Genomic DNA, 13,385 nt, shown 5'->3' with positions numbered 1-13,385 from the left:
TTATACTGGTTTTATTGTATGATTGCAATCACCTTATGATTTAAACTTAATGACTATAAATAAGGGAACGTGCTCCAGCTTCAAATACCGGATTACAAATTAATTGGTGGAAATTAAACTTAGTAAATTCCTATAAGAGAATTTGCCAACCTGGGAAAAACTGCCAAATCAATAAGGATGTTACCGTGGTTATTAAGATGCTGATGTTCTGTGTGAATAATAATTAGTCAGAAGGCTGTGCCCAGTAAAACTGAATATACCAACAGGTCTTAGGATCAGTAAAAAGGTACCAGGTGTTTTTGCTCCATTATGGCAATAAAGGACACATCCAATACAACAGGACAACTTGGAGCCTTATTTATGTTACATTCATCCTGTCTTTTAGGGAGGGGGGTTCTTTTCTGTAAAATACAGGACTGACAAGTAAGGATGATCATAATTCAGACATGAGCTTGGCGGGGGAGAGGAGTGATAGATGGGCGAAGACTAGATAGAAGGTTAAGTAGTGGCACTTAAAACATCTTAATCCTACTTCCTCTCCCACGGCTCACTTCTTTCATTGCATTTTCAAACAGCTTGTAGATGCAGTTATGAGTCTGGATACATAACTGCTTGTGTGATGTGAATTAACAGGACTCTGGACAAAGAATTAAAAGGGTGCCAGTACACATGAACTGACTAGTTGCATTTACCTCCAGATAAAGATGACAGGAAATAGGTTCAGAAAAGAACAGATCTACAAACCTGGAAGTGTAATTCTCTTTCTCTTAGGGATCAAGTAGGGAGCAAGAGGAGGGGGAAAGAAAACCACTCCCTGTTGGGTTTGAAGGCTCATTTTGGGGAGAAAGACCTGGACTCTCTAACTCACTCCTCTGATGGTTGGTTTGTTGGTCTTAAAACTAGGCAGTAACCTGAGAGACCACTGAAATTAATACTTGTTAATATTTACTAAAGGTAGAAAAGGGTAACATTTTAAAATGTTACAGTTAATCACAGACTGGAACCAGCCTACCTGATTCAAATCTGGGCTCCACTGCTTATAGCTCTGTAACTGAGTAGATTAATCTCTCTGCCTCAGGATCCTGAACTGAAAATAAGGATAGTTGGATGAACCTTAAAAATTGTGAGGATTAAATGAAGATATACACACATCTATATCAACAGATAAACTAAAGAAAGGAGTTCTGGGGATGTTCTAATCCTGATTCTTTGATGGGGGGAGAGGGTGGGGATGTGGAATGGGGAGAGCGAACTTAAACTTATGAGTGTGTAGTGTGATTTGTGGAGAGCTTTCTAGGTCTATCCATAGTTAAATGTTTGCTTAGATCAGATGTCCCACATTGGCTCATCTCAAGAACGCATCTATTTTGTTTGGCTCATGCTTATAATTTTAATTTCTTAATTAAAGACCAACATCTTATAATCCAGAGAGAGCAGCAAAACTCCCAGATTTCCATCTTCTTTTTTTTTTTTCCTCAAAAGTGGAAGACCTGGCAGCCCTTGACCTATAGTCCCATCGGAAGCATCTGATTGGCCTTTACACGGGGAAAGTATTCTGTTTGCCATGTTCCCCAGTGTTGTCTCCCCAACGTGGAGACCAAGTAGCACTCATCATTTATCACTGTGCTCGCACCATTGTGTGTTCATGAACCTGGACAGTTTGCATTACTTGCCTGGCCTCTGTAGGTGTTTGAATTGCCTCTCCTCTTGGAGACTAAAGGATGTCTCCATTTTCTGCCCGTTTTACCTTATCTCTTTATTACCCTTCTCAATTTCAGTAGCTGTTAGAGTCGATGATAGCAGTGTAGAAACGAGTAGAGAAATAGTGGGAGTAGGAGCTACTCAGACTGACATTTTTGCTTAACGCCTTATTAAAGTATGTCAAGGAAGTCTGTTGCTTGAATTTTTAAAACAAGGACTATATAAAAACCCCTATAACTTGCTTTTGCAAAATATATTTTCCCATCCCCAAATATGGTAAGATTTAAAAATTGCAAGCATTGCATGTTTGCGTGTTTAATATCTTATTTTCTGCCTCTGAGGTTCTGTGAGACATTTTCTGGGAGTGAATGGTTACATTCTCGATGTTCTCAGTGACTGAAGATAAATGTGAACCATCTGACCCATAAATGCTCTGTCATCTATGAATGTATCTATAAACTTGAAGCTGTTTATGTTTTCCGTCCAAAGTATATCTTTGAAGTTAAGGGGGGGGGGATATTTGTATTTATCTTAGAACTTCAGAGGCCAGTTTTCTTTAAGGAAAATTTAATTGATAAATCATTTTCTCATGCTACATCCACATGGTCACTTCTCTGCTGCCTTTATCCCTTGGACACTTCAGCTTTCCTTTTGAAGGAACGCATAAAGCATCTTGAGTTTAAGCATCCAGAGCGGCACATCTTTTTTACACCCCAAACCCCATCCCCCGTGGCCATTCTCCCCAGGTCTGCAGAATAGTTCAAAGTTATTTTTAAAAATCAGCCCCTGGGTCTAATATCAATGAGATCCTAACTTTGGTCCCCACTCCAGCGGTGGGCTGAACACAGCCCATTTGCAGAAAAGATGTGAACCACTCCCTAAAGCAGCTCTTTGCTGTAACTACTGGTCGTGGAAGCCACCCGTACCCACTGTCCGTCCTTTTATTCGCCTGAAAGATTATGGACGTGTGGCAATACCAGCTCTAATTGCAGTGGCCTGGAAAAGGGTAGCGGAGGGGAAAGAGATTTTGAGAATAACTTATGCCCTCCACCACACACACCACAACCCTCTTCTTCCTAAATTCCCCATTCACTTCAGTCACCCAGGGAAAGAGCCATTTTTAAAAATGCTCATTTGATTCTGCACAGCTGTCATCGTGATGGCTCTCGCTTTGCCTACTCTTCCTCCCCTATAAAACTCAGATAGTTCAAAGGTTCCTATACTCAATGAAATCCTATAACTAAAAGAATTGAGCATCCCTGGTACCATCCACATGGGTGAAAACTAAAAATAAATTTTACATCCACAAATGTCTTGAGGGCAAAGCATCCGAAGGACAATGAATGTTTCACCTTCCACCCAGATAGGCTGCATCTTCCAAGTACAGCCCCATATGCTCTGCTGTCAGATATCAATGGTATCACCTCTCTTGGATAACCAATCTTGATTCAACCAGACAGGAATCTATTTAAAATTGTTTCATATTAAACATTTTCCTCTATGGTGTTTTATACTACTGTGTAAGCAATGTATTTTATTCTGCTTTTGAATTTAGAAAATAAAGCAAACCTCAAAACCGCAAGTGAAACAAGAGTCACAGATGTAGAAAACAAACATGGTTACGAGGGGTGGGGGGAAGTGGGGTGGGGGAGCGATAAATTGGGAGTTTGGGATTGACATATACAAACTACTATATATAAAATAGATAATCAACAAGGACCTACTATATAGAACAGGGGGGCTTCCCTGGTGGCACAGTGGTTAAGAATCCACCTGCCAATGCAGGGGACACGGGTTTGAGCCCTGGTCAGGAAAGATCCCACATGCCACGGAGCAACTAAGCCCGTGAGCCACAACTACTGAGCCTGCGTTGCTAGAGCCCGTGCTCCGCAACAAGAGAAGCCACCACAATGAGAAGCCCACACACCGCAAGGAAGAGTAGCCCCGCTCGCCGCAACTAGCGAAGGCCTGCGTGCAGCAACGAAGACCCAACGCAGCCAAAAAATAAATAAATGAATGAATAAATAAATAAATTATATAGCACTCTTCTCAATACTCTGTAATTATCTATACGGGAATAGAATCTAAAAAAGAGTGGATATATGTATATGCATAACTGATTCACTTTGCTATACAGCAGAAACTAACACAACATTGTAAATCAACTATACTCCAAGAAAAATTAAAAAAAAAAAACTGCAAGTGAATTTTTTGGCAAAAAATGGAAATCAAAATGTTTATAACTGTACTTATATGTTACTGACAATTTTATAATTTTACATATTACAATATGCTTTCCCTGCTAAGTACTGAGTATATGAAAAGGCCTCAAGGAAAAATGCACCATGCAACGGGCACTGTGCTGAGTGATTTACATCCAGTGATTTACATGATCTTACTTAATCTAAATAACCCTATAAGACACATACTGTTGCTAAGTCCATCTTCTCAGAAACTCTATGTTTAAGACTATAATCCTCATTTCACTGATGATGAAAATTGAGTGGTAGGGTAACTTGTTTGTTAGTGGCAAAGCCAGGCTTTCAACCTACATGTGACCCCAAAGCCTCTTAGTGTTTTATCACTGACAAGTACACGTTAAACCTTGCGTGAGTCCCTGATCAACAGCACTCCACACAGTAAAAACTTAAATACTAAGAACCTCAAATGACTACATATTAGACAAAGAAAAATTAGACTCTAACATACATAAATAACCTGATATAAGGAATTTAGTTTAAAAAATAAAAAGTAAGTCAAAAAAGAGTGCCCTAGTTTAAAGTACATATTTAGCCCAATGCCTGTATATCTTTTATATTTGCTTCAGCAATGCTGTTCTTTGAGAAATAATGTTTACAGTGAGAACTCAGGCACACCATAGCATCATAAATCATCAAAGGTGAAAAAGTTGTTTACACAATAACACTTGAGAAGGCTTTTCAATCTTAAGGGTTGGAAGAAAATGTTTTCTGCTTAAATTTCGGTTAGCTAGAACACTGACCCTAACATCACCCTTCCCCTCTGTCCTTCATTTGCATCCCCAGTCCAACACACAGTCTGTTAGTTCTGATGATGGAATTGCTTTCCCTTTGGAGAGGGGTAGCAGAAAGTAATAAATGACTGACTCAAGTATATTCCAAATGGTACTTAATATGTTCTTTGCACCTTAGTTCTTATTACAAAGCCAATAGGTAGGGGCAAGTATGTAGGCAGTTAAATGCCCCAGTGATGGGTTAGTAATACTGTTGTCCTAATTATTGCTACACATAAATCCTTGGCAGATTTTTTTCCCTCATGTCTTATTAAGTTTTAGGCACACTGTCTGAAACTTTATTCTCTTCATTATGCCCAGACTGTTCTAGAAAAATAGATGATATGTTAAACTATAAATGACATTCATGATCTTACCTGTTGGTTGTCAAGATTCATCAGTGTGAGGCTGCATGTTGAGATGGTCAGTTTTATATTCATTCCCGAAAACTGAAGATTACTTTTGCCAAGAACTGTTGATAGGAACTTAGCTGGAGGCTTTAAAAATAACAAAACAACACTCTATAAGTTATGGATTTTGTTACAGAATGAATATTTATGTTTTTTTAAATGTTAAAAATGAAACCAAAAGTTGGTTCCTCAAAAAGATCAACAAAATTGACAAACCTTTAGCTAGATAAACTAAGGTAAAAAGAGAGAAGACTCAAATTAGTAAGATGAGAAATGAGAGTGGGGTCATTACTACCAATTCAACAGAAGTAAAAGGATTATAAGAGAATACTATGAACAATTGTATGTCAACACACTGGATTACCTAGATGAAATGGACAAATTCCTAGAAACATAAAAGCTACCAAGACTAAATCATGAAGAAACAGAAAATCTGTGTAGACCTATAACTAGTCAGAGGAAGGAAGGAAGGGAGGGAGGGAGGAAGGAAGGGAGGGAGGGAGGAAGGCAGGAAGGAAGGGAAAATAACAAGTGTTAGCAAGGATGTGGAGAAACTGAAACCCTTGTACACTATTTGTAGGAATGTACAATGGTACAACAGCTATGGAAAACAGTATAGCAGCTCCCCAAAAAATTAAAAATAGAATTACCATGTGATCCAGCAATTTCTACTTTTTGTTATATACCCAAAAGAACTGAAAGCAAGGACTTGAAGAGATATTTGTACATCCATGTTCATAGCAGCATTATTTACAATAGTTAAAACATGGAAGTGACCCAAGTGTCCATCAACAGATAAATGGAAAGCAAAATGTGATATATACATACAATGAAATATTTATTCAGTCTTAGTAAGGAAGGAAATTTTGACATGTGCTACAGCATGGATGAACCTTGAGGACATTATGTGAAGTAATGTGAAATAAGCCAGTCACAATAAAACAAATACTGTATGATTCCACTTATATGAGATACTTAGAGTAGTCAAAATCATAGAGACAGAAAGTAGAATGGTGGTTGCCAGGGGCTGGAGAGGCGGGGAATGGGAAGTTGTTTTTTAATGAGTATAAACTTTCTGTTTTACAAGATAAAAAAAGTTATGGGACTATTCCTAATAAATTGTTTAACTAGATTGTGTAAAATAACTTCATTGCTTAATATGAAATTTCAAAGTTAAGGCTTGGGGGAAATGGGCTTTATAGAAGCAAACAATTCTAAGTATATTCTGTTCTTCAAATAAATGACTTTATTTCCTAAAAAAAAAAGAGTTATGGGGGTAGATGGGGGTGATGATTGAACAACAATATGAATGTACTTAATATCTCTGAACTATACCCTTAAAAATGGTTACAATGGTAGATTTTATGTTATGTGTATTTTACCACAATTTTTCAAATTGGGAGGAAAAAGAATATAAAAAATACGAAGTGCATGGGAGAGTCCCTGGCATGTATTAAGTACTCAATAAAAATGCTAGCTATCAAAGGAAATTAGCTCAAAATTTTCTTTTTTTTTTTTTTTAACTTCTTTACATGTGTACTTTCTGGAAAGATGATAGCCTGGTTTGCTTTTGTTTTATTTTGTTTTGGAGTGTGGACTCCCACTACTCCTGAAATGAGAAAGTCTTAAGTGAATAAGCCTGTTTGTTGGGATCTTCCAGTCGGAACCTCCTATTCACAGAGGTTATGAGAGGCAGGAGGAGGCTAGAGGCTACAGACAGACCATCGGTTCTGTCAGAGAAACTAGTAATGGGAGTTCTAGTAGAAGGTCAAGAGCCATTCATCAGAGTTCCCAGATCACGTGGCTCATCTGAATCACTCTGGGTGACAGTGGCTTCAGCCCTACGCAAAATAATGAGTAATGATAAAAAATTAGGCAGGGTGGTATGGAAATAGAGCAGTAAGCCGGGACTCTGAAGACCTGGCTTCTACAGCTGGCGCTGACCTTGATCTTCCTAGTGACTCAAGGCAAGCCTCTTCTCTGAGCCACAGTTTAGCAGCTGGCAAAGTGAGAGGGTTCAACTGGGAGATCTCTAAAAATTCCTCCCCTCTTAAACAGTCTACAATTCTATAATTTATATAGTTATCTTAAGAGCCATTGCACCTCCCCTTTGGACTTTTCAAAGCAACTAAGTATTCTAGGGATATTACTAACTACCATTAGCGTTGAAAGCCTAATGTAAGCAAGACACTTACACATCACTTCATTTAATTCTTACATAATTCTATAAACTAAGGGCTATTTTCCCTACTTTACAAATGAGGAAATCAAGGATTCAAAAGGTGAAATGACTTGATCAAGATCACACAGTTAGTAGGTGGCAGAGACAGGATTTAAATCCAAGTCTAACATCAAATCTCATGATTTCTTTCAACATGAAAAGCTCCTTCTATCCATTTATTACCCTTTCCTCTACCAGCACTCTTGTTTCCATCTGAAAATAGGCCATGGAGTCCTAAAAGTCTAAAATGTTAAAATGCAGAATACATACATTATAAAATATTGAAATTGGAAGGTACCAAAATTGGTCATCTGGTGCAACAGCTTAACTTTACAGAAACAAGAATGGAGTTTTGGAGAGATGAGATACCATGCTCAAAGGTAAGTAAATACCTAGCTCTGCAACCAGATTTTCTGACTTGAAAAGAGCCAGGTGCTTTCTCCACTCTGACCCTCAGGCATCACCATTTCAGACAGTGTCTGGCAAGTCAGAAAAATTTGAGGGACAAGAACGAACAACTATGAGTGCATCTCAGATAGCATGCCAAATAATCAAGGCCATTCTGGACCTTGGGTCATGTGATGGAATGAACTAACAACTACTTTGATACTATCTTTCCCATAGTTAGGGAAACTAAAACAAAAAAACCACACCAATATTTACCTTTCGCTTTTTAATGGCTCCATTTGCCCCAGGGACAGCTCCACACAGGCGACTTATTGCTTCCCTACGGAACAGAAACCATATAAAGACTCAGCACACAGTAAATGTTCAATAAACATTAGCAAGTATTATGACCAATACCAGCCAAACATTAGCAAGTATTATGACCAATACCAGCTTGGTAATATTACATTACCAAGTAATATGACCAAAATGTACACTCACATAATGGTGAGTCTGACATAAATGACCTTCCCCACTCCCACTGGAGAAAACACTGAGCTTAGTCTCTGGGCAGCTCAAACCCAAGAAAATCCGGCAACACCCTAATATTGAAAAATTGCTTTACAGTAAGGAGTCCTACTATTCACCTTCTTCGTCTTTTTTCCTTGGCTTTTAAGGATTGGTTTTCAGTGCTATTGATTTCTAACCAAAAAGGACTGATGGAACCTTACTGTCTGGGAATATTTCAGTTTTACCTTTAGCAAAATCCTCTGTGGTGTGATGAATAAAAAAGCTTCATAGTATCTCAGCACCGAAGATAATTAAATACAAAAGAATCCAACACTAGAGGAAGTTTAAAAGGATTGAGAGAGAATTGAACTTCAAGGTGGTCTCAAATGGAGCCTTATTGACTAAGTTACTGCTCCAAGCCATTGAGCTTTCATGTAATTTCACAGAAGAAAAGAAAATCAATAACAAATTTCCTCCTTTGCTTATTTTTCTGCCCTTACTATATATTGCACTTCCTGAGAGAAGAGCACCGCTAAAAGAAGTAGTTGCTCCTTAATGGAAGTGGCGAACGAACTGGCGCCCTCCTCTCCAGAAATGCAGTTATAACTAAGAGCTTTTGTCTCTGGGACTCAGCATTCAGAATCACCCAAGCTTTCATGTGGCGTAATCTGAACCTTCGCTTCATGGCTTTCAACACACATATCAAACTTTTCACAAAGCAAGTGGAAATCTCTAAACTCCTTCCCGGATCCACTGGACATCATCGTTTAAATTAGTACACTGTATTCACACACACACACAAACACACACACACACACACACACACAGCCAATATACAGTTTTTATATATATTAGATTTCATGAAAATATTTTCTATGAGATGTTTTTGATTCCCAAAGGAAGGGAGATGCAGAGAGAGGAATGCAGACCCATTAAAAAAATATATATGGGGGCTTCCCTGGTGGCGCAGTGGTTGAGAATCCGCCTGCCAATGCAGGGGACACGGGTTCGAGCCCTGGTCTGGGAAGATCCCACATGCCGCGGAGCAACTGGGCCCGTGAGCCACAACTACTGAGCCTGCGCGTCTGGAGCCTGTGCTCCGCAACAAGAGAGGCCCCGATAGTGAGAGGCCCGCGCACCACGATGAAGAGTGGCCCCTGCTTGCCGCAACTAGAGAAAGCCCTCGCACAGAAACGAAGACCCAACACAGCCATAAATAAATAAATAAATAGATTTAAAATATATATATATATATATATATGGTATAGATAGATATAAAGATATATAAATAAATATAGATAGGCAGATCTATATATATAGTAGTGTAGAGCTATGTTCTCAACATAACTACCCGCAACCAATGGACAGAAAGGCTTTTTTGCCTTGGCATATCTTCTCAGAATTTTATGTTTATTGCTTCTCTAGGATTCCAAACTTGTTCTGTGGAGTCAAACAGGACAACTCAGAGAGTTGGTCTTTTTGGCTTGGTTGGTTGATTGACGTTTTGAGTCATCTTAATGATTAGTCAATAATTGATGACACATCTAATTGATCCGAGTTGGCCTCTGGTGTTGCCAAAATAACTAGTCCAGGCGCCCAAATATGTTGTTGGTATTTAACAAAGAGAGATTATGGGAAAGGTGTTCTTAGACCCTTTACTCCATGAGAGCCAACAGGGGTGTTCTGGTCTGAAAAGCTCCCTGTAAATGGTTTGAAATAAAAGTAGAAACAAAGGCGGGCACGGATGCTGCCAAGTATAATAATAGTTATTATTAGAAGTTGTTACTTTTATATAGCACCTATAGTTTTATGAACTGCTTTTCCGGGCATTGTTTTCTTGATTCTCATTCCAACTGTCAATATCTTCTAACAAAAAAGTAAAGTTATGAATTTGAATTAAAGGGAATGCCTTATAGGATGAGCAGCCCTCCAGGAGGGTTTGGAAGGCTGAACCTTCCTGGCAGAGGCGAGTTGGGAAACTCCAGACAGAGGGAAGAGCATGCGTAAAGACACTAAAACATAAATTATCACAACACGTGGGGAACTGCAGTACTTTGACGTTGATATTGCAGGAGCATAAAGTGTGGTAGAACAAGAGTGAGTAAGAGCTAAGAGATGGGATTAGAGTCTGAAAACTTTTTCTATAAAGAGCCAGATAGTAAATATTTTAGACTTTGCTCTGTTGCAACTACTGACCTCTGCCACTGTAGCTCAACAGCAGCAGTAGACAACATGTAAACAGATGAGCACAGCTGTGTTCCAGTAACTTTATTTCTAAAAGCAGGCAACTGGCCATATTTAGCCCAAGGGCTGTCGTTTGCCGATTCCTGGATCAGGTAATTCATACAAACGGAGTTAGAAATAGTTCAGTTTTAAGAAACAAGAAAATGTTGACATTCGTTATACTTTTAGAATTAAAAATTAAAGCAACTGTAAGGTGCTTGCTCCACTCTTATTACATTCACAAAAAAGAAAATTACAAAGCCAGTATTGGGGGAAATGGGAATAATTCCACTTCAGGTATATTTATCCATTGCTGGTGGCCTTGATTAGTATTAATACAATCCTTCTAGAGAAAAAGTTCATAAAAGATGACAAATATCATAATATTTATCAGAGCTTTTGACAAGGGAGGAGGAGTTTGCATTGAAATAGCATTGAGTAGTTATGTAAAAGAAACATTTATTTTAGAGTAAAAAACCAGCCCCAAAGCTTGTGATATAGATATAAAACAAATCAATATAAATATTGCCACTTGAAATGTTAAGTATGAGAACTATAGAAATATGGGGGGAATCTATACAAATTAGTGGGGAAAAGTAGAACTTGGAATGGCATATACACACTGGTAGCAGCTATATAAAATTAATTCTGTATAAATAGTGACATAGAGCATATAAACAGTGACTTGGTTTAGGTGTCTTCTGTGTGTGATTTGCTGTTTCCTGTTTTTGATTCTATTGATGTTTAGATGTAAACAGTGTTATGTTTTCCTTCATTGTGCAGTTGATTGCATAAAAAATCTTTTAAAATATTCAAAAGAATGCAAAGTTAGTTCCTCAGGAGGAGTTTTGCTCATGTACTGCGGAGATGTGAGGGCACGTCAAGGATGTCCCGATGGAGTGACACAGCCTGCCTCTCTTTTGCCAACAATTGCAGAGATGGGACAATGCTCACGTTATAGATAATAACAGATCTTTATTTCTCTCTCTGCTCCCATCCCAGCTTAGCCTTTAACGCCTCCATCTTTATAGCCACTAAGTCCAGATTTATCTTTTCAGTTTATTTGGTAGACTTGCCGGTTTCCACTCCCCAAAGTTTCACAAACAAAAAAACCCTTGACAAGATTTAGCAATGCTTTCACATGAGAAATCCCTACCTTTAGATTTGTAGCAGAGAGCCTGGGTTTTAATGAAGAAGCTGCTCCTATTTATATGGTCAGGCTCAGCACTAATCACCTTATGTACGTCTTCTCATTTAGTCTTAATAATGTCATTTCAAGGTAGGTAGTTTATCCCCATTTTACAAATGAAGAAACTAAAGTTCAAACAATTTTAATAACTGCCTCCAAATAATGCAGCGGATAGTGGGAGAGACAGAATGCAAATCCAAGTCTGACTTCAAAATCCACACTCACCCAGGGAGGGACCATATTGCCAAGTGCATGAAAAGGAGGGACTCCCAGACTTTGGGGACTAGGAAGAAAAACATATTGGTCCTTCCCCTGCTCACTCCCCAACACAGAAAGGGGCTCCTTTTTGGCCAATCCTTCTGCATTGTGGCTGGAGTAACCTGCCAAGGGAATAAGGCAAAGTGGTAGGGGTCAGCTCTGGAGAAGGCCCATGAGGATGCCCCAGCCCTTTGCTTTCTATACATCAGCTGTTATCTCCTTAGGGACGAGAAGATCTTCCAGAGCCCGGCCACATGCCCTCAGGGGAAGAACATACACGTGTGCAAGGCACACTCACTCAGAACTTAAAAGTAAGTTGAGGCACCAGAAGCTTCACAGATTCTGAAAGTCTCTTAATATACAACTCAAAAGAAAAAAGGGGAAACTTGTGCTTATGAACTTGCTTTTAAAAAGTAGTTATACTGTACACCCACGTTCACAGCAGCATTATTCACAATAGCTAGGGACTTCCCTGGTGGTCCAGTGGTAAAGAATCCGCCTACCAATGCAGGAGACACAGCTTCGATCCCTGGTCAAGATCCCACATGCCGCAGGGCAGCTAAGTCCGAGCACCGCAACTATTGAGCTCACATGCCTCAATGAGAGAGCCCACGTGCAGCAAACTACAGAGCCCACGCACTCTGGACCCCGCGCGCCACAACTACTGAGCTCACGCACCCTGGAGCCCGCACACCACAGCTAGGGAGAGAAAACCCGCACACCACAACTAGAGAGAAGCCCAAGCACCGCAACTAGAGAGAAACCTGAGCGCCACAACAAAGAGATCACGTGCCATAATGAAAAGGTCCCGCATGTCTCAACAAAAGATCCTGTGTGCTGCAACTAAGATCCGACGCAGTCAAAAAAAATAAGATAAATAAATAAATAAATAAAATATTCACAATGGCCAAAGCATGGAACGAACCCAAGTGTCCTCAATGGGTGAATGGATAAGCAAAATGTGGTATATACATACAAGGGAATATTATTCAGCCTTAAAAAGGAAGGAAATTCTGCAATGTGCTACAACATAATGAATCTTGAGGACATTATGCAAAGTGAAATAAACCAGTCACAAAAAGACAGATACTGCATGATTCCACTTACATAAGGTACTTAGAGTAGGTCAAAGATCATAGAAAGTAGAATGATGGTTGCCAGGGTCTGGGGGAGAATGTGGAGTTATTGTTTAACAGGTACAGAGTTTCAGTTTCACAACATGAAAAGAATTATGGGGATGGACAGTGGTGATGGTTGCACAGCAATGTGAACGTATTTAATGCCCCTGAACTATATAGTGGGCTGGCCAAAAAGTTCGTTCAGGTTTTTGTAACATGTTACAGAAAAACCCAAACGAACTTTTTGGCCAACCCAATACTTTAAAGTGGTAATTAAGATGGTAAATTTTATTTTATGTGTCTTTTGCCATAACAGAGAAAAAGAGCTACCAAAAAT

The 13,385-nt window shown here is 39.1% G+C and overlaps 1 protein-coding gene across 4 annotated transcripts in view; it reads right to left on the bottom strand.

Moving 5' to 3' along the window:
- Positions 1–13,385, bottom strand: part of SHC4 (SHC adaptor protein 4) — a 143,506-nt gene that overhangs the window by 54,706 nt on the left and 75,415 nt on the right. For all 4 annotated transcript variants that reach the window (XM_082453005.1, XM_082453006.1, XM_082453003.1 and 1 more), the window contains 2 exons: positions 8,027–8,090; positions 5,110–5,229 (listed from right to left, as the gene is read on the bottom strand). In XM_082453005.1, the coding sequence (XP_082309131.1) occupies positions 5,110–5,229; positions 8,027–8,090 (184 nt within the window). The remainder of the gene's footprint in view (positions 1–5,109; positions 5,230–8,026; positions 8,091–13,385) is intronic.

The sequence above is a fragment of the Balaenoptera physalus genome (assembly GCF_965194825.1).
Source record: "Balaenoptera physalus genome assembly, chromosome: 2".
Lineage (NCBI taxonomy): Eukaryota > Metazoa > Chordata > Mammalia > Artiodactyla > Balaenopteridae > Balaenoptera > Balaenoptera physalus.
The sequence above is the reverse complement of the archived record's forward strand: the minus strand, read 5'-3'. Positions and strand labels throughout refer to the sequence as shown.